General features: G+C 34.9%; 3 protein-coding genes and 1 long non-coding RNA gene across 6 annotated transcripts; 1 reads left to right on the top strand and 3 right to left on the bottom strand.

Moving 5' to 3' along the window:
• On the bottom strand, nucleotides 1-5,039 carry Lint-O (L(3)mbt interactor in ovarian somatic cells). 2 transcript variants are annotated; one of them, XM_033475436.2, is made up of 5 exons: nucleotides 1,658-5,039; nucleotides 1,337-1,547; nucleotides 1,152-1,261; nucleotides 710-1,081; nucleotides 1-618 (listed from the first exon to the last, which is right to left on the bottom strand). In XM_033475436.2, exons 1-5 carry the CDS (start codon nucleotides 2,789-2,791, stop codon nucleotides 472-474), a joined length of 1,974 nt encoding a protein of 657 aa, XP_033331327.1. In that variant the 5' UTR covers nucleotides 2,792-5,039; the 3' UTR covers nucleotides 1-471. The 2 variants fall into 2 exon arrangements, with proteins under 2 accessions (XP_033331327.1, XP_033331328.1); XM_033475437.2 differs by having other exon boundaries at nucleotides 1,218-1,261.
• An 850-nt stretch (nucleotides 5,040-5,889) lies between these two features.
• LOC117223252 (uncharacterized) lies at nucleotides 5,890-10,390 on the bottom strand. The gene is made up of 8 exons (XM_033475454.2): nucleotides 8,650-10,390; nucleotides 8,474-8,564; nucleotides 7,396-8,396; nucleotides 7,114-7,327; nucleotides 6,880-7,035; nucleotides 6,514-6,805; nucleotides 6,165-6,447; nucleotides 5,890-6,084 (listed from the first exon to the last, which is right to left on the bottom strand). The coding sequence occupies exons 1-8, from the start codon at nucleotides 10,063-10,065 to the stop codon at nucleotides 6,019-6,021; spliced, it is 3,519 nt and encodes a 1,172-aa protein (XP_033331345.2). The 5' UTR covers nucleotides 10,066-10,390; the 3' UTR covers nucleotides 5,890-6,018.
• A 1,884-nt stretch (nucleotides 10,391-12,274) lies between these two features.
• LOC117223238 (lamin-C) lies at nucleotides 12,275-21,638 on the top strand. 2 transcript variants are annotated; one of them, XM_033475430.2, is made up of 9 exons: nucleotides 12,276-12,885; nucleotides 15,591-15,903; nucleotides 16,000-16,292; nucleotides 16,394-16,588; nucleotides 16,695-16,923; nucleotides 18,356-18,577; nucleotides 18,678-18,782; nucleotides 19,153-19,211; nucleotides 19,880-21,638. In XM_033475430.2, the coding sequence occupies exons 1-8, from the start codon at nucleotides 12,485-12,487 to the stop codon at nucleotides 19,174-19,176; spliced, it is 1,782 nt and encodes a 593-aa protein (XP_033331321.2). In that variant the 5' UTR covers nucleotides 12,276-12,484; the 3' UTR covers nucleotides 19,177-19,211; nucleotides 19,880-21,638. The 2 variants fall into 2 exon arrangements, with proteins under 2 accessions (XP_033331319.2, XP_033331321.2); XM_033475428.2 differs by lacking the exon at nucleotides 19,153-19,211 and having other exon boundaries at nucleotides 12,275-12,885.
• On the bottom strand, nucleotides 14,060-15,229 carry LOC117223239 (uncharacterized). The gene is made up of 3 exons (XR_004490880.2): nucleotides 15,143-15,229; nucleotides 14,523-14,665; nucleotides 14,060-14,349 (listed from the first exon to the last, which is right to left on the bottom strand). It is a non-coding gene; the product is annotated as an uncharacterized LOC117223239 (long non-coding RNA).
• Nucleotides 21,639-21,850: the final 212 nt, after the last annotated feature.

Below are 21,850 nucleotides of genomic sequence, written 5' to 3'. Positions count from 1 at the left end.
TGTACAAAAATTTATTTATTATTTTCCTCGCATTTGAATTGTTTTATTTAAATAGAACAATTTTTAGAATTTTCATTGTGGAACAGAACGTTAACGTTAACATGTAACAGGCAAACAAAATCAGCACCGTTTAGAAGTATTCATTACAATTAATAAACAAAATGTGTACATTCTACTATTATAATACGGGATCTTAATTAAACGGTAAGTTATACGAACTATCCAATACAAAAGTATTTGGACAGAAAACAAACAACATTGTTCACTTTTGTAATTACTTTATCTTATTGTTTTTATAATAAAGAATTATTTTTTTAATTCAAGATAACTGCAATATGTACAATATGAAAAAGTATCTCGAATAAAAAAAATATTCACAATCCTTAAATGTAAAAAGAATTTATCTGTACAGTACAATAAGTAATCAACCTTCTTTAAATGTTATCCTAACTACTTAAGTTATTAAAGCATTTACAGCCAATAAAGTTTTGGATCATCTCTTCTCACTTGCAATTTCAATACATGTCTATATATTTTCAATGCTGGACCTAAAAGTAGATCTAGCCCACTCAAAACGTCTGATCGTTTCATCAATAATAAAGAGTGGCCGTCAATATCCTGAAACACATAAATAAAAGAATGATGATCAATGAAAATATTAAAAATAAACAAGATATTAATAAAAGAAAAAACAAATAAACAAAATTACCTGTTGTCTGAACACTTCAGCTTCCTTTGGAAAAAGTCTTGCAAAATACTGGTACACTTGTTCAGATGTCCAATCTGAAGCATCAGGTATATTTGGATCAATTCCATCTCTTGGACCATCATCCTCCATTTGATCAGAAGACCCTCTGGCAGGAGAAACTTGAGGACTTAAAACTGGAGGTAAAACAGGATTCGATGGTGTATCAGGTCTACTCGTAACCAGACTAATATTCTGGTTTATACTTGGTTTATATTGCTTCTGAACACAGTCATTGCACTGCCACTTTGAATTCGATTTTGGTATTATTATCCGTGGAGTATGACAATAATAATGATAAGCTTCATCGCATGTAAAACATGTTGCAAGTGGACCCTGAAGAAATAAAATAAATCATAACATATTAAAATAGAAAGGAACATTATTATCCTTAATATTAACTTACCGCATCTGAAGTTTCACAACATATTGTACAACTTTTACAGCGCTCACACTGCCAATTACTACCCACCTTTTGAAGCATTTCTTCTGGGCTATATATACAACTTGGATGTGCTGTAAGAAAATTTGATTTTAATATAGCATATGAAATGTAAAAAATTACTGATAGATTTGTAATATAATAATTACCTCTAACTGTACAATCTCGACAAGCAACCAAACTTTCTTGCTTTTCTTTGGCACAGAGACTACATTGCCTACAAGGGCCGTCTTTGACAGTTACTTTAGTAGTGTCTTGAGTTTCTTGAGATAAAGTAGTTTTATTTTGTGAACCTGGCTGTCTTCCACGTTTCCGTTTCACAAGATTATTGTCAGAAGGATCAAATACTTTCTTTGCTCTCTACAACACATATTTAGTTGTTTTTAAGTACTATTTATCAACTTAAACAATGCACTAATTGATATCGGCTACACTTATAAAATAAATTGGTTACACTAAATAAGGTATACCTTTCTGCGAGCACTACGAAAACCACCAACGTTAACACTCGACGGTGTAGGGGAGGGATTAGTAGAACTTCTTCCCGCATCGTCGTCTTCTCGTTCCTCGCTAAGGTGTCCGCTCTCATCTCTTTTTTCTTTCTGTGAATTCGTGTCCTCTTTATTGTCTTTCCGATAATCCTCAAACTTGATCTCTATGTCCATAGGATCATCTGTTCGAACGAGTAGGCGCTGTTTACGCTCAGACTTCGACGATCTTTTGAGGTTATGTGACAGACTGTCTGTGGTTTTCGATTCTTCTTTTCCATCCTCGGCAGATGTTTGCGAAGGCTCCAGCGATACCTGTTCTTTCAAAGAGTCATGTTCCACTGACGATTCGGTGTTTTCATTCCTGCCAACAATTATTTCAAAACATTCTTCCTTCTTGATCTGTGGATCAGGCTTCGGGCTAACTTGACGCGAGGATCTCGGCGTATTTGATCTAGAGTCCGTAATTGTCAAGTTTTCTGTCTCGTCGAAATCGTACAGGCCACCCGTCGTCGAGGAAACCGTGTGCAATTCTTTACGTCGTGCGTTTCCATTCTCGAGGGTAAAAGATTCTCGATGCGTTGGTTCGACAGACGTCATTTCAGACGTCTCCACCAGCGAATAATTACCGTTTGAGAGACGCGTCAAATTTCCACTAGCCACTTCTTTCCCAAGGAAATCCTCAACCATACGCCGAGAAGTAGGATTCGAGACACCATCGAGCAGCTGCTCGACCAACCTATATGCTGGTACACCCTGATCGAGATAATCCGGCTCTTCTACAACGAGCTCGGCTACGGCGCCCGCCACCATCAAAGAGTTCAACTTCTCCTTCACGAAACCCTCCGGTCGATTTTTGTAAAGCTGCAATCGTGACCATTTCGAAGCATTTCGGTAACTGGTGTTACCCTTGTAATCCACCTGGATCACCTTCTCCGCTTCGATTAATCTATGAAGATCGGCTATCGTGTCCCGTGCATCTACGGAGAATTTCCGTAATAAATAATTGCAGATGCGGTCAGCGTCGGGTCGCGCTTTACGGCGACGCAACTGATCTATCGCCTCCAGGATCTGCTCCTCGTGGAGTATTTGTGTTTCGACCCGGTGTTGCTGCATTGTTATACGCCAATAAATCGTTTCACGCTATAATGCGATATTTTCAGATATATGTTTGCGTAATGTTACTAATGTTCGATAGTAACGTAGAAATGATTCTTACAATGCTTCCTGCGCGTTTTTATGGTGTTTGTATCATTCGCGCGCGATATCATAACGACCGACAAGTTTCTATATTTTCCTCCGCGTATCAGCTTCAGGTGTATTACCCTTCGTTACGCTTCGTTTAATTTATCAAATTTCTTTCTTTCTTTTTGTATAATCTTACTTAAAAACATGTACTTTTCAATCGATTATTCGATCACTCAAACATCGGAAGCTTCCCGCTGCATTTGGAACAGTGCGGAGAATAAATGGTCGATCATTCTTGCAGTAGGACGCAACCCGGGGACCGTTTCATATCAAGCGCAGAATCGCGCTTATACATAAACAAATTCGAGCGACGTCTTATAATAAAGCGTATACGTCTCGAACTACAACTGTATGCGGACGATTTATTTCGTTCTTAATTCAATGAACGCGTTCGCCTGTTGACTGCAAAGCAACACAACCGGAGGAGCTCGTTAACGTGATGCAATATTATCGATTGCACGGATCGACGAAGTCAATAATGTGCGAAATCTATGGCGCATATAGAACGCGCGAAATGTCGGCACGACGGTTAACTTTAATCACCAAGAGCAAGACGATTTAAATGCAGCTCGAAAACGCAAGCAAACGAATGAATCACTTTGTATCCGTTTGTTCCGCTACCGGGAGGATTTCGAATCGCGTACCGCAGCTGCGCTGATCCATTGTTGGACTGAAGCCGAGAGGTGCACAACGATGACGATGACGGCGGCGGCATCGGCGACGACGTCGAGAGGCAATCTGACAAAGTCAGGTCGGCCGCCGCTGCTGGATCGAACATCGAACTGCAGCGCGACGCATTTCACACCCTTTGCACGCACTTTCGATGTCGGTGTACTTTACTAGCCGCGTACGTAACTTCCTTCCGGTATAATCGTAAGGCACGATTTTAAAATTCGAACAAATCGTTATCGAAGTATCGCTGTGCCGAACAAAGGGGACCGTGTTCGTGCTGGTGGCGTTCTGGTTCCGTTCCACGTCTTTTGTTTCGCTCGTGAAAATGCACCGATCCATGCACCCATAAATAATGTCTGCTTCACGGGGACGAAACGGGATAACCGGGGAATAATTGCACTACATACGTGCCAAGTGACCGTCGAATGTCTACGCCACGCGCCAATCGTCGAACGACGGATACCTCTCCTCCTGCACCGATCTTTCTCTTTCGCACTCTCTCTATCTTCCTCCCTCCCTCTCTTTCTCTTTCGGCGTGCGTTCGACAGGCACGTTTTCCACGGTGTTGGATCTCTGTTAAGCGCGCTTCGCGACAGGCCACTTCGATACACGCGACTAAACGACGATTCCACGAGTCCACAGCGCTTTGCGAATGTGCATGCCACACGTACGTGTCGGTGCTTACGTGCGTATGCCTGCGTGCGTATACGTACCACGCGGGATATATCGCCGCCGGTTGGGTTTCCCCGTATAGGTCCGCGGGTAACGCGTTGACACTGTGCACTGACTTGTTCGATAAATCTTTCGTCGATCTATCGTTTACCACACGTTACGAAGATATATATAATGATTCCACGAATGTCGATAAGCTTCAACGACTGTATCGCACAATAGGCACCGCAGCACACCACCGTACCCGCAAGACGCGGTCTTTTACCGAGGTGGCCTCGCCGCGCGCCAGCCTCCTCGCTCTTTCTTTCTTTCTCCCTCTCTCTCTCTTGTTCCCGGTTCGACCGGCCAAAATTTCTCGGTGATCCGCGACTTGTAAAACTTTGACGCACCTTTATTCGATCATTATCGTTTTCAGCGTGATTACGTTTTCCTTTCGAATTCGTTGCGTTTGCTGATATACTTTCCCGAGCATCGCGTACTCCAATGTAGCGCAACGCGCGAGACGCGCTCTTTTTCTAGAGGCGGCCTCTCGTGCGCGCCGCGCCAGCTCTCCTTCCTACAGAACGCCCAAAAAGATCGAACTCCGTACAAATCGTGGCGCACTTCACCTCACTAATACTGTCACCTCCGGCGATTCACAAAGAATCGTTTACACCGACGATCAGCCTTCCTCGCGGCTGCAGCTGCGAATTATTTCGCGAAAACTAGGGAGCGCCAAGCCGGGTGCGGCTACACGCGAGTGTGGACGGACCGCCGCTGGAGTACGGAGCACGCGGAGCGCACTTTTTGCGGGGACGGGTCCGTGCAGGTGCGGCGATACCTGCGCCAGCACCCTGCAAGGAACCGGCTTCTGCGCATCGCTTTCATCGACTTAATCTTAATCGTTTCCCTCTTGTAACAATCTTATTCCTTTCCTAGCGAACGGTTCCCATGGAATTATGTTCTCGGAGCATTTTAACGTTCACTTGTACAAAACGAGGGAAACTACACTTTTCTCTACGGAGTATTGATTCTCATTTCTTTCGGAAGATTTTGTACTGTTCCTATTTGAAATTGAATATCTTTCGCGGACTTCGGATGTTCGTTGTAGTACCATAAAAGCAAATAATTGTATTAAGATTTCATGTACCATGGGATGCCAAACGAAATGTATTTTGTTGCCGCTCGAAATGAAAAGGAAAAGCGTGAAGAAAATTTGTCAATGATTTAGCGCGTGATACGTTACTGTTTCTGTGTTTCCAGAAACGACCGTGACGTATCGGCCATTCCCGAGCGCTGGTGTCCTCGTTCCCGGCCGAGTAGCGTAGCTCCCTTTTGAGCCTGTTTTCAGATAGACGGATCTGACGCAACAGATCGCAAGCAAATCTTAAATTACGTGTGGCACGTGGTATGTTTAAATACCTTTTCTTTCGAGTCGATTGTTTAAAAAACGCTCTCATTTTTAATATATAAGTTTATGTTTTTCGATAGTAGCCGACCAAAATCTTTACATGTATTTAACAAGGAAATTGATACACATGATCAGTAGTCTGATAAATTAATATATTTATTCTATAACATAATGGAAAAGGAAGAATATAAGTGTCTTCACAATAGCGTATTAAAAAGTTAATAATAGTCGCTTTATACTTGAAACAAATATTTTATTGTAAAATAATACATAAGTACAAAAGTTATAAAAGTAAAAAATGCTCACGCTAAAAGTTCAATTATATAACCATCGTTAATAATGAGATCACTTTCTTCAGAATTTAAATATAGGCGTTTTCTTTTTCCATTACATTATTACCAACACTGTGTCGTCGAATTTTTGAGATCTGTTGAGAAATAAATTTATATTAATTACACACATTCATTTTAACTGCTTTGTGTTATCGCAATGAGATATAATATATACCAAGTTTACTGGCTTCACTTTATGTGCGAGTTTATTATTGTCTCTCAGAGGACTTTGTTGTGTATTATTACCATTCCTTCTTAAGGATATCGGTGAATTTTTTTGCGAATTTGATACTTTATACGATGAACGCTGTGGTGATTCGATCAATCGCTCGTGATGACTAACATTGAGCGACGAATTTAATTTTTTATTGACTGGAGGAGTTTGAGATCTTGGAATACTAGAATCCACTGAACGGCGTTTAGGAGTTGTATTCCTTGATGATGGTATCTTGCCAGTCCTTAAATAAATAAATCACTGTTATAACTCTTATGTAAAAATATAAATGTAAATATATTGGTCATACCTTTTTGGACTACTATTAACACCATCACTATTACTAACATTAAGCCGTGTAGTTACAGGCGAAACATCACATGTACTGTTGCGCTTATTTGTATTGTTACTTGTATGCGATGGTAGTCTTCGTGTTTTTGAATTTTGCGCATCCGGCGTCGACGAAGCTACAGGTTTCAAAGGCCGTGTAGGTTTTTTTACTATGTTTCTAGTAACCGTAGGGTTAGGAGTACTACTAATTATTTTATGAGCATTAGGAGGTGTGGTATCAGTGGTGGAGTTCATGTTTTTATTGAAGGATTCTATCAAACAAAAAACTCATTTTAAGAAATCTAATAGCGTTGCTTTTAAAAAGTGATAACTGTTATCAATATACCTTTTTTTTGCATATTTCCGATGGGAAGAGTAGCTTTCATTGGCCCTTTTTTGTTTATGACATCTCCACCAACTTTCTTTTTCAACCTACTTTTAACTGTTCCAACCACTGCAGTCTTTTCTTTCTCAAGATTTGTGTCTGATTTTATTTCTACGTCTAAAAATAACCATAAATAATTCATTAATTTTGTATTATGACTTCGTTACATTTATCTTGCAAATTGATTAATATTACCCTGCACCGATTTAAATTTATTATCGTTTGTGATAACTTTTTGATTCGTCACTAGACTAATAAAACCAGGATCACTGGAAAATCGTTTTGCAACATCTTTGAGTTGATTTGTACTTTTCCTCTGACACAATAACGGACTTGGTATTGTCTTAACTGGCAGAATTTGAGATATCGATGTGCTCCTTTTCGGTGAAGGTTTGCCAGTTGACTGTTTCTATAAAATTAAACAAACGATTTAGATGTATTACGTTTGTACCTTTTTCCTCATAGTAAGATATGTACCTTTGATTCCATCTGTAAACTTAATCTATTGACAGATTTAGACAAAACTGAAGAATTCGCTTTATTTTCATACTTCAATTTAGACCCTTTTGATATTTGTACAATTTCTACATCATTGGTATTCGTTTTTATATTTTCATTTACATTAATATTACCGGAAACCAAATGTAGAACATCTCCAAATTTTTTAAGGAAGTCAACAGTAGCGTATTCTTGAGGCTGTCCAATTAACAATTTTCCTATATTTGTAAGAAGATCCATTACCACATTTTCATTTACAGAATTATTGCTTTCCACTCTGCGCGTGGTACCTTCAGTATTTGTATTTTGAGCATTAGAATCTTCATTCTCATTTTCGATTTTTGTTTTTTCGTTGTCATTTCTTAATCTGTCATTTAATTCATTATCGATTTCTTTCAAACATTTTTGACTATTAACTGAAAATTTATCAAGGCTTGAATCGTTACCATTTAGATTTGTACCTAATTCTTTAATATTTTCCGACAAATCACCAGTAACATTAGTATCTAGACTATGTTCAATAGTAGTTTCTGTTACATTTTTCATTTCTAAATCGTTATTTAACTTTTGCGGACTCTTTGCTAAATTGTTAGTTAAATTGAGATAAGTACTTAGTAATTCAGTATTACTTTCCCAACTAATACCCAAAGCTCTCTCCAAATTTTCCAATAATTTATTTGCTTCAGTATTATTTTCTGTATTAATTAATTCTTTAAGATCCAATAAAAGTGTTGCCGCTGTGACACGTTTCTCGGTAGATATCGGATCAATTAGTTCCTTTTCTAAATCTTTCACATTGTCATTCGTGTTTTCATGTAAAACGCTATCTTTACAATGTGTAACTTTTTCATGGCTCGAATTTACATTATTTATATTAGGAGATGTAGGCAGTTCAATTAAATTATCAACTTCATCATCAAATGCTGGAAGTAACTCAGATGTCCATAATGGATTGTTGCTAATCAAGTCATCGGTGCTTGCTAAACATAAAAATAAGTATTGCAGATTTTTCGATTATTATCTTCAACTTCTACTGATTGCAATAATACAAACTTACAGCCTGAACTCGTCTTTAAAGCCATCTCTTCGAAAGTTCTAGCAAGAATTTTTGCTTCATGAAGTATTGATTTATTGACCTTGTCCTCATCCTATAAATTAAAAATATAAACACATTTCAAATAATTATAATTTAGTTAATTTTTTGAGCAGACGACTTACAAGAGGCAGACTTACAAGAAACACAGAATCAGATGATGTATCTGAAATGGAATTTCTACATTGGTGTGAACTGCAATTTGATCCTGGTGAAAATAGATCGACATCTATTAACTTGTTATTTGTATCACATTTTTCATTATTTTCCATCACAGTTACAGATTCCTTAATGTCATTAGAAAGGCTAGAAATAGTTTCAGTCTCCTTGTCTGTAATAATTTCAGGCACATGATATTCCGAAGCTTTCGTTTTTAGTTTATTAAGTCGGTCTGTTAAATCAGATATAGAAGCCCTTGTTTTGTTTGAAATATTTGTTACTGGTTTTATTAAACCATTTGTAGTTAATGATGTCGATCTGACTTCCTTAGAAGAATTTATTTTTGTTGTATTTGATTTGTCAGATGAACAGCTCTCCAAAAATGTTCTATTTAAGGTACCATTTGATAGTATTAATGATGTATTAATTATGGATGGAGAATTTGACGACTGAGCTATGGAAGAAATGCTTGATATACTTGTAAATATAGAACTTCCAATACTACCACTTTTCAAAAAACCTTCATTTAAGAAATCAGGGGAAGATGATGTGCTATTTTTGTTTTCATATTCAGTTTGGACAGATTCTATCACTGATATTCGATCTAAACATTGTGACCTTTTTGGCAGTATGTTCTCTCCTTGTGAAAAAGAACGTCGCAATTTTGGCAATAATGTACTAGCAGTTTGAATATGACCAATAGTATATACGTCTTCTTTTAAATTCATTAAAATATTATCTTGATTGTCATTACATGTATCACTTTGTATTTCAAACAATGTATCATTCATTACGGACTGATTTAAAATAGATAAATCAGTATCTTGAACTTGTATAGTAGGTATAACACATTTACTCTTTGAAACTGATAAATCAGCAGATATATTTGTAGGTTTTAAATGATCAATTTGTATGTCAAATTTATTCGATCCAAATGTTATACCTACATTAGACATTTTGTTGTCAGGCATATTTTTTGGACTCAGTTCTTCGTTAATCCAAGATTCATCCAATGTCCTATTCATTTTTAATTTCTGAGATTTCTTTCTTCGTTTTAGGATATAATCATCAGTAAAGTCAATAGAACATGTTCTAGATGATGCACCTTTTTTATGTTTTGATTTAAGTGCCTTTTCCAAAACCACTTCAAATGGGTCATCCTTTTTTTGTATGTACTCTGTTGTTTTATGCAGCACCATATCAAAAGGATTGTTCTCTAAACTATCACGTTTTACAGTCACTAGAGAACTTGTTTTGTCAACATGACTATTGCAATTACTCTCTGCCGCATCTGTGGGAACAGGTATCAAAGGCGACGCAAGTCTACAACCTCTAAAGCCCTTTCTATCAGGACTATTTAAATCTATAAGATCGCACGTGATTAGTTTTTTATGCATTGGTATTTTTTATATTTAATTCCTGTAACAGTACTAAAACTTTCTTAAATAAATTAAATATTACAATGTAAAAATGTAATAGAATATCATATTATTCTGTACAGTTATTTGCAAACAATACTATCACAGAACTTTCCACACTAGCTCTTTTCGAAGAAGAGACTACAAATCAACTTTTTCTTATTGAGGAACAACATTTGTCTTTTATATTTAGTCAGACTGAATAGGAATTACTTGTTTTCTATGATATTTACGTATTCGCAACATTAATCACTAACGACTACGGTTGCTGCTAAAGACATTTTTTAAATTTCTATTCTATTGCCCTCTACTGGTCATGTTGGAACTATAAGTACACATACGCAATGATTCACATTCACTACATCAGTGATATCTCTACTCCTGCATGATTTTCTCCCTCTCTAAAGAAGCGCTTGTATCCCCACCATTTTACTGTGTATCTAATCCGCAGTGAATCCTGTCTTAGAATTGATTCGTCAACCAATCAGAGAAAAGCAATTTCTACTCCTATCGTCGTCAACGGAGCGCGCTGCGGCCGAAGAGCTTGCAAAAACGTAGGTGTCACTGTATGTACACATCATATTTACATCAATTGTAATAAATATTTACATTATTTTAAAATCCATAGTATGAATAAACAATTGATTAGGTTTAATCTTTTCTATAATTGTAGTTTTTTAGTTTTAAGCTATTAAAATGCTGAGCTACATAAAGAATAAAATGTATGTAGACAAATTGATACCGGTCTGCATTGTCATATTATAAATCATATGTACATATGTACAACCAATTTTAAATGAAATAATGTATTACATACGTACAATTTCAGATAAAAATGTATGTGTCAGTATAGAAAGCATCGGTGAAATCTAATAGAAAAATATAATTATTCATAAATAAGATAATCAAATGTATTCTTGCCTAATTATGTTTTTGTTATTTAACTCCGAATAAAAAATTATTACACGTTATCATTGCTGACTGATAAACTGAGCGTACACGTCATTTGTTTTCATGTTACAATTTCTAGAAGCTGTGACAAACACATATGCGTGTAATATTATATGTGCATATAAAAATTTTCAACTTTCCATTGAAAATTGAGACCTTCTGTTGTTTTTTCGCGGTAGAATTTCTGGAGAAAGCAGTCTTTACAACAGTGATGTGGTATCCGCGGTGGGAGCCCCTCATGTACCAAGTTCCTCTTTCAAACGTCCTTTTGTCGAACCAGCCATAAATACGATAGCAAGTTTCTCCGTAGCCGTAATACGTTCATGGTAAAAATTGCGCGCGAAATTACGAAAGCGAGTCAAGAGCGCTAACGACTTTACCAATGACTTTCTGATGATTTTATTCATTTCACATTTATAAAACGTATTTCCTGTTAAATTTCTTCTTAGAAAAGACAGTTTAAATTTCACATTATTTTTGTCATCATAGAAGCTAAAAAAACATGGAAGTGACTGAACTAGGAATAATACTGGCATTTGTCATTAAAGGTCTCCTTGCATGCAACAGTAATATTTACTTTAAATATGAAAGCATGTGTAATGCGATGCTTTACCTCTCTATTCAGGTTCAAAGGATGTGAAACAATGAAAAAAGTCGACAATGAAAATCATCGACCATTTGTTCAGTTAGATTATCAGAATATTAATTACATGGATCTGTTAGATTCAAAGTACCTAATTGTTCTAAATATGTATTGTGTAATATGAAAATAATAAGAATTGAAAGAAATCTGTGAAAACTTTAGACTATTAGCAGTAGTATCTGAATTGCGTGTTATTCAAATAAAATTATATTCGTATAACATTTCGAATGAATTCTACGAATAAAATTGGCCCAACTCTGAATGGTATAGAGATTTGCAGAAGAAAGAGAATAATACTAATCTAAATACTATAGTTTGAACTATGCCCGGCAATTTGCTGGATTCATTATGGACCGCCACAGTCGTTCCGTGCAGTATGGCGGTAAGGACGGGGACACCGTTTATCTCCCGGGAGTCGGGAGGCAACTTTGGACACCGCTGAGTTTTACAACTGATAAACCATTTCTCATTGGTACTCGGTTCGAAGAAAAGGGCGAGCAATTGGTCAGTGGCACGCGTGTGTACTCAAACGCGACCTATCAGAGCGCACTCTTACGTTCACTAACGCAATATAAGAATGTACATGCATACATATGTAAGGAGGTTGCTTCGTTAACGTTGGCGTTGGCGTCACCGCTAAACAGTTCTTCCGTTGACTGAGGCAAGAAGATTGGGCTTTGGTTGTTTCTTCAAAATCGCTTTAAGCGTCTTTCACGGACACGGTGTTATCGTGCACCAAGTTGATGACTCGATAGTGTGGGGATTAGTGGCTGTGCAATAAAGGAAATCGAACAACGTGAGAAAATGTCAACGAAAGCAGGAAAGAAGAGCAATATAAGCTCAGCGAGTTCCAACGTACAGTCGCCACAATTTACGTCAACGCCGATCGGTCAGAGGCCGGGTAGTCCTTTAAGCCCGACCCGTTACTCTCGCCTTCAAGAAAAGCAAGATTTACAGAATCTAAATGACCGATTGGCCTGTTACATCGATAAAGTGCGACATTTGGAATCGGAGAATTCCAGATTGTCGCGGGAGGTTGAAACTACTAAGGAGACTATCACCCGGGAAGTAACCAACATAAAGGTGATGTATGAGCATGAATTGGCCGATGCAAAGAAATTATTGGATGACACTGCGAGAGAACGAGCAAAACTCGAGATTGATAGCAGACGACTGTGGGATACGAACGACGAACTAAGAACTAAGTAAGTTCCCTCCCATTCCGTGATTCTGTTAGATTCATTTGTATCACAAATGTATTTCTGTTTTGTTAAGTATTTGAGTTTGAATTTCTGAAATATGATATGGTCGTCACGAATTTGTCATAGTGTGTATAGTAACCCATGCTTTGTACACACCTTGTATTAGTAGAATTTTCCTAAAAGTTTCTAAAATTTGTCTCAATAGATTATGAGATAAGAATAGTTTTAATGGAATATGTTGTGAATTACTAATTTTTAGATGCATTTTTAGATGCATTTTTAGATGAAGAACTATTTTTTAAATGCATTTTTGAATGCTTGTCATTTATCTATGTACTTTAAATGCAATCCGTTTATATAGATATATAATTTAGATCGTGAATATAGTGGAAGGATTGATAATTACTTATGTTTGTAATTGAAAGTACATATCTTAATTACTAATTGCATGGTGTATCGTATTTAACATTATATTCTGTCTTTGTGCATCTAAATCTGTTGGTATTATATTAATTGCAACATCAAAATATTTACATATTATAAATCTAGCTACCAATTCCTGTTGATTGCAACATCAAAATATTTACCAGTTCCTGTTCCTATAAAGAACGATTACATTAGTAACACAAATATCTACATGAATATTTAATGAGGCACCTGCCACTGATTATTTTGTAGTAGCATTAGATCGGTGTTATACGAAAATCTTAGGAATAATAGATTTTAACAACAAAACAATTTTATAGATTTAATTCTGTTAACATATTTTGTATTTATTCCAGTTATCTAGTTTCAAAGAATTATTTGTTGCACAAAAATTTGTTAATTTTTCATCATTAACCATATAATCATTTTAATTATTTTAAATGGAATATTTTAATAATAATGTACGAAGTAGTTAGTTAATCTTACAAAATATGCTAAACGTAAAAATCATTCTCTCGCCACTGTATCGATGCAACGTACATATGCTCATTCAAAGAATCGCGGCACATGTCGCGTTATCGAGACAAGCGTATTGATATTGTAACCACAGTATGTTCGAACCGTAAATGCGAAATGATAAGAGTTTTCAAGGCGTAATGCACTTACGTACATTACGTATACAGCTTACGTGCAGTTTTATAAATGTTTTCCATTATGTTGACAAGGAAAAAATACTATAAATACAAGTTGCTGGATTTGAATTGTCTTATTTGGTTCAGACTAATTCGAATTATAATCAATTTAACCTAGTTATAATTCAAAAACATGCATGAACTAGTAAACGTTCCATAAAATGGTATAAACGTAAAATTTTTTAATATTTGGGTGTGCCTAAGTTGAAACATGACGTTGCCACAACCGATTGCGTCACGCATACTATGCGGCGGTGATGTCATCTTCAACCGCGTGTATAACCTCGACTGAAAACATTGACCTCCTTTCGTAGAGTGTTGAGCAATCGATAAAAATACGAATAGAATCCTGAAACAAACGGGAAATATTTCCTACGATCAATGAAGCGAAGGACAAAAATAAGACCATATGCTTTTTAGCATATGTGACTGTATTCAATACAATGTATTCGATTCAAGCTAACTTTTACATTGTATTGTGATCGATATTTAGAACACAATATTCTGTTAAAATAAACATACTCGACTAACGGCTACATCCGGGTTAAAAGTATGCGGCCATCTTGGTTGACGCTGCTAGGGGTTCTGTCTTCTGTCAACGAATACCCCCTGCCATATTCGCTTTTTTGTTTCATGTAGCCAACACTTCATTAAAATTTTTGCATCTATTGCCAGAGAATCGAAAAAAATTTGTAGTTTTTATATCTTCTCCAATTCTCCTTTGGACTTACGATAATTCGAAATTACTTTAGAATAATAATTTAGTTATCTCGCAGATATCGTCGCGCGAAGCGAATGTATAATGTCAACCTTGCATCTGTAGCAGTTGTAAAAAAAAGAACGTTCCTCATAAAAGGAATAGCGATGACGACAGAACTCGTACGTCCTTGTGGGAAACGCAAACGAGATATTTTTTGAAAAAACGTTCCAACATATTTAAAATTTACGTTCAGTAAAAAAGAAACTGCCTTTTTATTTATGTGAATATTAATATCGTGTAAAGTCTCCATGTTTTATATTTGTTTGACTGATTTTTATATGTATCATTATTGTTACGTAGATATTTCGCTTAACGATAAATAATACGAGTAGATAATATTGATAGGTTTCAGATTATAGAGTAACAGAATATTAAGACGAACCAAGTCAGTACGGCGGAAAAAATTCTCGATGTGGGTCGTTGCCTGAAATAGAAACACGCGAGCTTACCACTTCTTCGTGACTGCCGGAATCTCATGAATGATCGAAATTTTGTTCGAGTATTCATACCTTTTGCAGTTCCATTGTCTATGTTTTAAATCATACAGTCGCTACGTATAAATGATTGACGTTAACAAAGAGCTTAAAACTATAGCATACAAACATAATATAGTATATGGCATACATAAGTATGCATAACATTTGTTTTGTTAACATATTTTACTATATTAATTACAGTCAAAAATTTTAAATAAGAATTTTTAGCTACTCAGATCTGAAAATAAAATTGTATATATTAAATTGTACATACATATTAAATTGTAATATGATATAACAACTTTAATTTATGTTCATTAATAACTCTTTTAACCATTTAATTTTTTCTTTCAGATTAGAGAAAAAACTTGTAGATTTACAAGTTGCAGAAAGAAATTTGGCATTGTATGAATCACGTTACAGTGATTTACAATCACAGTATAATCATTCTCAAGGAGATCGTAAAAAATTGGCTGAGAGAGAGAAAGAATTAGAAGAAGAAGTTGAGAAATTAAATGGGTTACTAGAAGATGCACGTAAAAGCCTAAGTGAAGAAACTTTACAGCGTGTTATTTTGGAAAACAATATTCAAACTTTAAAGGAAGATATCAATTTTAAAGATCAAATATATCAACAAGAATTAACGGAATCAAGATCAAAGCGACAGGTTTGTATTTATCCGAATTATATATATTTTATTAATTCCATTTAGTCTCTAAATATTATAATCATTTCGATTCATCTAATTTTTGAAACATTTCAGATTGAAATCTCAGAAATAGATGGCCGTCTTGCTGAGCAATATGAAGCCAAATTCCAACAATCTTTGCAAGAATTGCGAGATCAATATGAGGGACAGATGAAAGTTAATAGGGAAGAAATTGAATTACTGTATGAAAATAAGTTTAAAAATTTATCAGCTCATGCTTTGCGCAATAGTGGAGCTGCTAGTTTAGCTGTTGAGGAGTTGAGACAAACAAGAACAAAGATTGAGGGTCTCAACCAAAAAATTAATGAACTTGAAGCTACTAATACTGCTCTTAATGCACGCATCAGGTATTATTCATATAATACATGTTACAACTTCATCTTATTTAAGGTGAAGTACAATGAATTCATTGTACCAATTTATAATTGTTACATAATATCGTTTGCAGGGATATAGAAACTCTGCGTGAAAATGAGAGGACACAACATGCGGACAGTTTGGCATCCTTGGAGGCAGAATTATCACGCATACGTAATGAAATGTCTCAACAACTGCAGGAATATCAGGATCTTATGGACATTAAAGTGGCTCTCGACTTGGAAATTGCCGCATATCGCAAACTGCTAGAGTCTGAGGAAGCAAGGTATTATAACATGATTTTATAAATATGACACCGATAATACGTACATAATAATTAATATTTAAAATTCTAGACTTCCACAGTTAATAGATTTTATTCAATTTCGCAGATTAAATATTCATCCTATGCAATCTACTTCAGCTGCACCGAGTGGTAGAAGTACACCTTCAAGACATACACCACTAAGAGGAGGAAAACGAAAACGTACTTTGTTAGAAGAAAGCGAAGAGCGCAGTAGTACTGATTACAGTACAAATGTGACAACCAGAGGGGATGTAGAAATTACACAAACTGATTCTCAAGGACGTTTTGTGAAACTTACTAACAAAGGCAATAAAGTAAGATCAACATAAAACATGCCATTTATAACTGAATTGCATAAAACGAAACGTTTCAGTATTACCATATATAGTAGTTTCTTCTTGAAATGTCAAATTTCGGGTTGCTGGAAATTGTACCTGTGCTATTGATCGGTCCTGTGATTTATTGCTACGTCGGTTTACATTTACGTTTATTGACAGAGTCGGTCGCGAGCGTATGATGCGGTATGCAATGCGACTCCTTTGATTCGAATTCCCGGAAGACGACTTATAATATATACTGACATAACTTTTTTTTGTTTTAACATTTTAAAACTGATTTTTTTTAAACATATTGCTGACAGTTTTCTGATTAAAATGAGACCAAATATAATATCAAACACGATATAATTTCGATTACATTTACTTACTTAATTCTTAATGTGTAATTCATTTTATTATCGTTGTTCATTTTATTATCGTTGTGACTATATAAGTAAAATACATTGTTATACATATTAATAATAACTGTACATTAAAAAGATGCATTGATATTATGCATAGTTATGCATATATTAATTGGATAAGTGCAAAATTATATTGAACATTAAATTGTTTAGTTGCGTATCATCCTTGGAATTGTCTAGTATCATGGCCTACGGTGAAATTTTTCCTCTATTTCCTAATAATAAATATTTTAAAAAAAATTAATTTATGAATAATTCATATTCAAATTGGCTGCTTCACACCCTCCGTCAAACGCAAAGGCTCATTTCACCAAATCTCCGCTTCCGAATTGTAGTCGAATCATTACATGTCGCCTTCGAATTGTAGTCGAATCGTTGCATGTCACCTCCGAATTTTCGTCGAATGTAGGCCCGAATAGCATAATTCCACTATTTTCTTTTGAACGACTAATGAACTCCTAATGCTTTTTTTGTTATAATTAACAACTTGTGTAATTAAATAAAATAAGTTACTTGCTACGTATAATGAATGAATAAAATCTAAAGCATGTCGTGTTTGGTGTCATTTTAATTGGAATAATCTGACTAATATATTAAAAAAATTTCATGTATAAAAAATTAGAAATAAAAAGGTTAAGTCATCGTTTTTATTCTAATATTACAATGTATTTGTATTAATGTATACCTGCATGCTGGTTGCTGGCTTTTAAATTTGCCGACTGCCCCGAGTTTTGCTCTCTCTCTCTCTCTCTCTCTCTCTCTCTCTCTCTCTCTCTCTTTCTTTCTTTCTTTCTTTCTTTCTTTCTTTCTCTCTTTCTCTCTTGCTCTTTCACGAAGACTTTCACGCGACTTAGTGTCCTCAGATTTACCGTTTTCAATTTCGAGCTCCGAATATTTTAGGGAGAAACTACTGTAAATGTGTTTTAAATTGTGAGAGTAAGAGTTGCAAAATGGTTATTATTCTCAATAATACTAATTGTATAAACTGTTTCTGTTTTCTGTAGGAAATAGGTCTCAGCGGGTGGCAAATTATTCGTAAAGCTGGTTCGTTGGAAACAGTATTTAAGTTCCACCGTACTGCGAAAATGGAACCAGGGGCAACAATAATGGTATGGTCATCAGATACTGGCGCTAGCCACGAACCACCGTCAAATATTGTTATGAAGAGTCAGAAGTGGTTTATAGCAGATACTATGACAACGACACTTCTTAATAATGAAGGCGAAGTAAGTGATAACGAATAGGATCGGTATGTGATTATCGATGTAATGGTGATAAATGTTTATGGTTATAACGAATGTTAATAATTCTTTCATTTGTAAACAGGAAATGGCCACTTCAGAATGTAAAAGACAGCAATTGGCTACAGCTTCGACTCGGCATAGAGAAAATGTAGGTTTCAGAACTTCTGAGGAACTTCACCATCAAGAGGTATGTATATAATTCAGTTTTGGTGCATATATAATTGAGTTTAATCATAGTTGACGTATATTAAAATGCTGAATTCCTTAGAATCAATATCTTTTGTTTTACAAGTTTCATAATTAATCGCAAACATATAGAGTGAAAGCTAATTTAAAAGTTGGGAGCGGCCTCCTCGGTTTTTTATGACTTTAATTAATGAAGACAATGTGGCTATATAATATTTTAATCTTTTAGAGTATTAATAAGAATTTTATATATAAATTTTGTTTTTGAAAGTTTTGTGATTGTCTTATTAGATTTATTGTTAAATATATGAGAAATAATTATATGATAAATTCGGGGTATATGTTATCAACGCAGTCTTCTTATTCCATAGAGAAGATATCTCTACCCAAATTAAGTGAGCGACCGAACGTTACTGATGGGTCGATTTATGTAAGTTGTTTTCAACTTATCAATCGTTAAAATAGGTGACGATGATTAATGTACTTCGCTCTATAAGTACAAAGAATTATTTGGCTTCGTTTTTTTTCTTTCTCACAGCATTTTATTTTCATGCTCACGCTTCACTAAAACATCATGAGTGTATCAAGATAATGTAATCGTAAAATGTGAATATTTCATTAGTTAACCACATTGTCTTTTAGGTATATAATTAATAAATAAAACTTTCGGTATTGAAATATTATCATTGGTACCACGTGTAACGTGACATCAATGATATTTCTATGGTACATTGCTAACCAGCCATACCAAAGTTAGGTTTTGACACTAAATTCTATTGATCATTCATTAATAGTTAATAGTGTAAGAATCATCATATACATGCGTGAACACATTATGGTGTGTGTATTACATCTTTATTTTTACATATTTACATCTTTATATGCATGCACAAATGAACACACACGATTTAATTTTCTTCAGCAGATCAAACGGAATCGATTAACAATCGATTAACATTCATTAATCTGTGCTATAAAAATGTTGTAACTAATGAACACGAAGTAATAATTGTATGTAGTCGCGTTATGCTGCCTGGGTTAATCGATAAGATGAATTTAATTCGTTCTACTGAAATGCGATTCTTCTTTCTGTTCCAGGCCGATCCACAGGGAGATGAATTTTGTAGCCTTATGTAAAAAATGTCCACAAAAGTAATCTTAAGATAAACATAATCTTAAGAATAATAACGTCACGTTTAAAAATGCTTGAAAGGTACAGGAAGACATTTTACGAGATTCAATTTCGAATAAGTGAGTCTCCAGTTTTGTCAATACATACACACATATAAGAAATGCATACGAGAAATGTCTCGATTGATATATATTTTGCTTAAGAAAATAAAGAAGAGATTAAAAAAGTGAAATTCACGACACCATTAGTACTTCACGCAATAGTACCTCTAAACTTGTACACGAATTCAGTGGTTTTTGTACGTATTTAGGATTTCGTATGGTTTGCAGTTCTTTCACGCTTCAAACGGCTTGCCTTATAAATGTACTGTTTATTGCGAGAAGAGAGTGGGAAAAGATTACATAACTTTCCCAATGAGAATATACAGGGTGTTCGAAAGAAAGCATTCATTATTTTTATATGATACGTAGGATACACTGTACTGAGTAAGAAAGCCTTAGTAAACATAGGTCAAAAGATCAACCATTTCTGAGATATAAACATTTTTGTTTGCTAGTATCATGATCGACTTACTGCTAAGCTGAAAGTATGGTCTCTATCTACAAACTAAACAACGCGAGGGACAAGGGGAATGTCCGCTCCAACAAATTCCTCTTATTTTTTCAGGTTCTGAATCATTATTGACCAAGGAAATAATACGAAGGGCTCGGGAACCGATGACTTTTCGACCTATGTTTACTAAGGCTATTTTGCTCAGTGTGTCCTATATACCATATAAATATTGAATGCTTTCTTTTGTATACCCTGTATAAAATAAGTTAGGTATGATGTAATTTAGTTAAATAATATGATTTTATATCGTGTAAAAACTTCGACAATTACAAAATGATTTTATATATAAATTTATCTACACCTACCGAGAATTTTTCAATTTAATGGAGCTCATACTATTACAAAACAATTCAATTCACTTTGCGTGAGATGCTTTAAGTATCATTTTCATCAGGAAACTTTTTTTTATGCTTTGAAAAGCTTTGACAACGATTAAGAAATACAGAACGTTCCTATTATGCACTTGTTTCGTAGTTATCAATTGTAAGATTTGTAAAATTAACAGAAAAGAATGTCTGTATACAAGTTTGGGGTATTACTGTACTTTAAAAATATGTACAACGCAACAAGACAACTATTCTGTAATATATAATGTTTGAATCAAACTTAATGAAATGTTTCACGGTGATTGAAACGACTTATTGCATTTATATACTTGCACATCGTACAAAACTTGATTTGTCAGTTACTAACAAAGATACTATTATTTTGTTACATAACCAGCTTCTGGAATCTTTCTTAATAAGACCGAAATATCTGGCGTATCATTTACTTCTACCTAGTCGTTATCGTGCCTTTCAAATGTATAAAAAAAAGAAGTAAAGAGGTCCTCTGTCTTAGTAGGTGATAGTATTTATTTTTAAGTACAAAACCCGGATGTAATAGGAGTGTGGTGTCTCTATAATATCTAAACAGATTCAACATCTAGGAAATATCGTCTGATACCTACACTGATGTCGCTCCTGAGTTTTTCACAAATTAATATAATTCAAAAAGAGAAAGCAATTATGTTCAATTGAAATGTATCTGCTCCGTCATCCGGAACATGATTTTGTTAATTGTATTCGACTTTATACCATTTATACTAATAATAAAAATCTCTAATTAACCACACGATTTTTGTATTTACTTGTTTGCCATTAATTTAAATACGGTGTACATAAATCAACAATATTATGTACTTAAATTCTTCTGACAGTTCATAAGTAGGATATTTAAAAAAAAAACCATATGTAAATATAATAATGATCATCTGAGATATGGATCATCACGGGATTATTAGAAACTGTTTGAGACTAAGGATATTAAATTTGAGCTATTGGTTC

This window comes from Megalopta genalis, chromosome 5 (genome assembly GCF_051020955.1).
Source record: "Megalopta genalis isolate 19385.01 chromosome 5, iyMegGena1_principal, whole genome shotgun sequence".
NCBI classification, from domain to species: Eukaryota; Metazoa; Arthropoda; class Insecta; order Hymenoptera; family Halictidae; genus Megalopta; species Megalopta genalis.
The sequence above is the reverse complement of the archived record's forward strand: the minus strand, read 5'-3'. Positions and strand labels throughout refer to the sequence as shown.

Excerpts from the sequence above, each read along its gene's own strand:
- Lint-O (XM_033475436.2), bottom strand. The coding sequence starts at position 2,791 with ATGCAGCAACACCGGGTCGAAACACAAATACTCCACGAGGAGCAGATC. Across the intron at positions 1,548-1,657 it reads TTCGTAGTGCTCGCAGAAAG|AGAGCAAAGAAAGTATTTGA; the intron begins GTATACCTTATT and ends TATGTGTTGTAG. Across the intron at positions 1,082-1,151 it reads GTTGTGAAACTTCAGATGCG|GGTCCACTTGCAACATGTTT; the intron begins GTAAGTTAATAT and ends TTATTTCTTCAG.
- LOC117223252 (XM_033475454.2), bottom strand. The coding sequence starts at position 10,065 with ATGCATAAAAAACTAATCACGTGCGATCTTATAGATTTAAATAGTCCT. Across the intron at positions 6,448-6,513 it reads GTTAATAGTAGTCCAAAAAG|GACTGGCAAGATACCATCAT; the intron begins GTATGACCAATA and ends TATTTATTTAAG. Across the intron at positions 6,085-6,164 it reads AAGTGAAGCCAGTAAACTTG|ATCTCAAAAATTCGACGACA; the intron begins GTATATATTATA and ends ATTTCTCAACAG.
- LOC117223238 (XM_033475428.2), top strand. The coding sequence starts at position 12,485 with ATGTCAACGAAAGCAGGAAAGAAGAGCAATATAAGCTCAGCGAGTTCC. Across the intron at positions 16,589-16,694 it reads CTAGAGTCTGAGGAAGCAAG|ATTAAATATTCATCCTATGC; the intron begins GTATTATAACAT and ends TCAATTTCGCAG. Across the intron at positions 18,578-18,677 it reads TTCTTAATAATGAAGGCGAA|GAAATGGCCACTTCAGAATG; the intron begins GTAAGTGATAAC and ends ATTTGTAAACAG.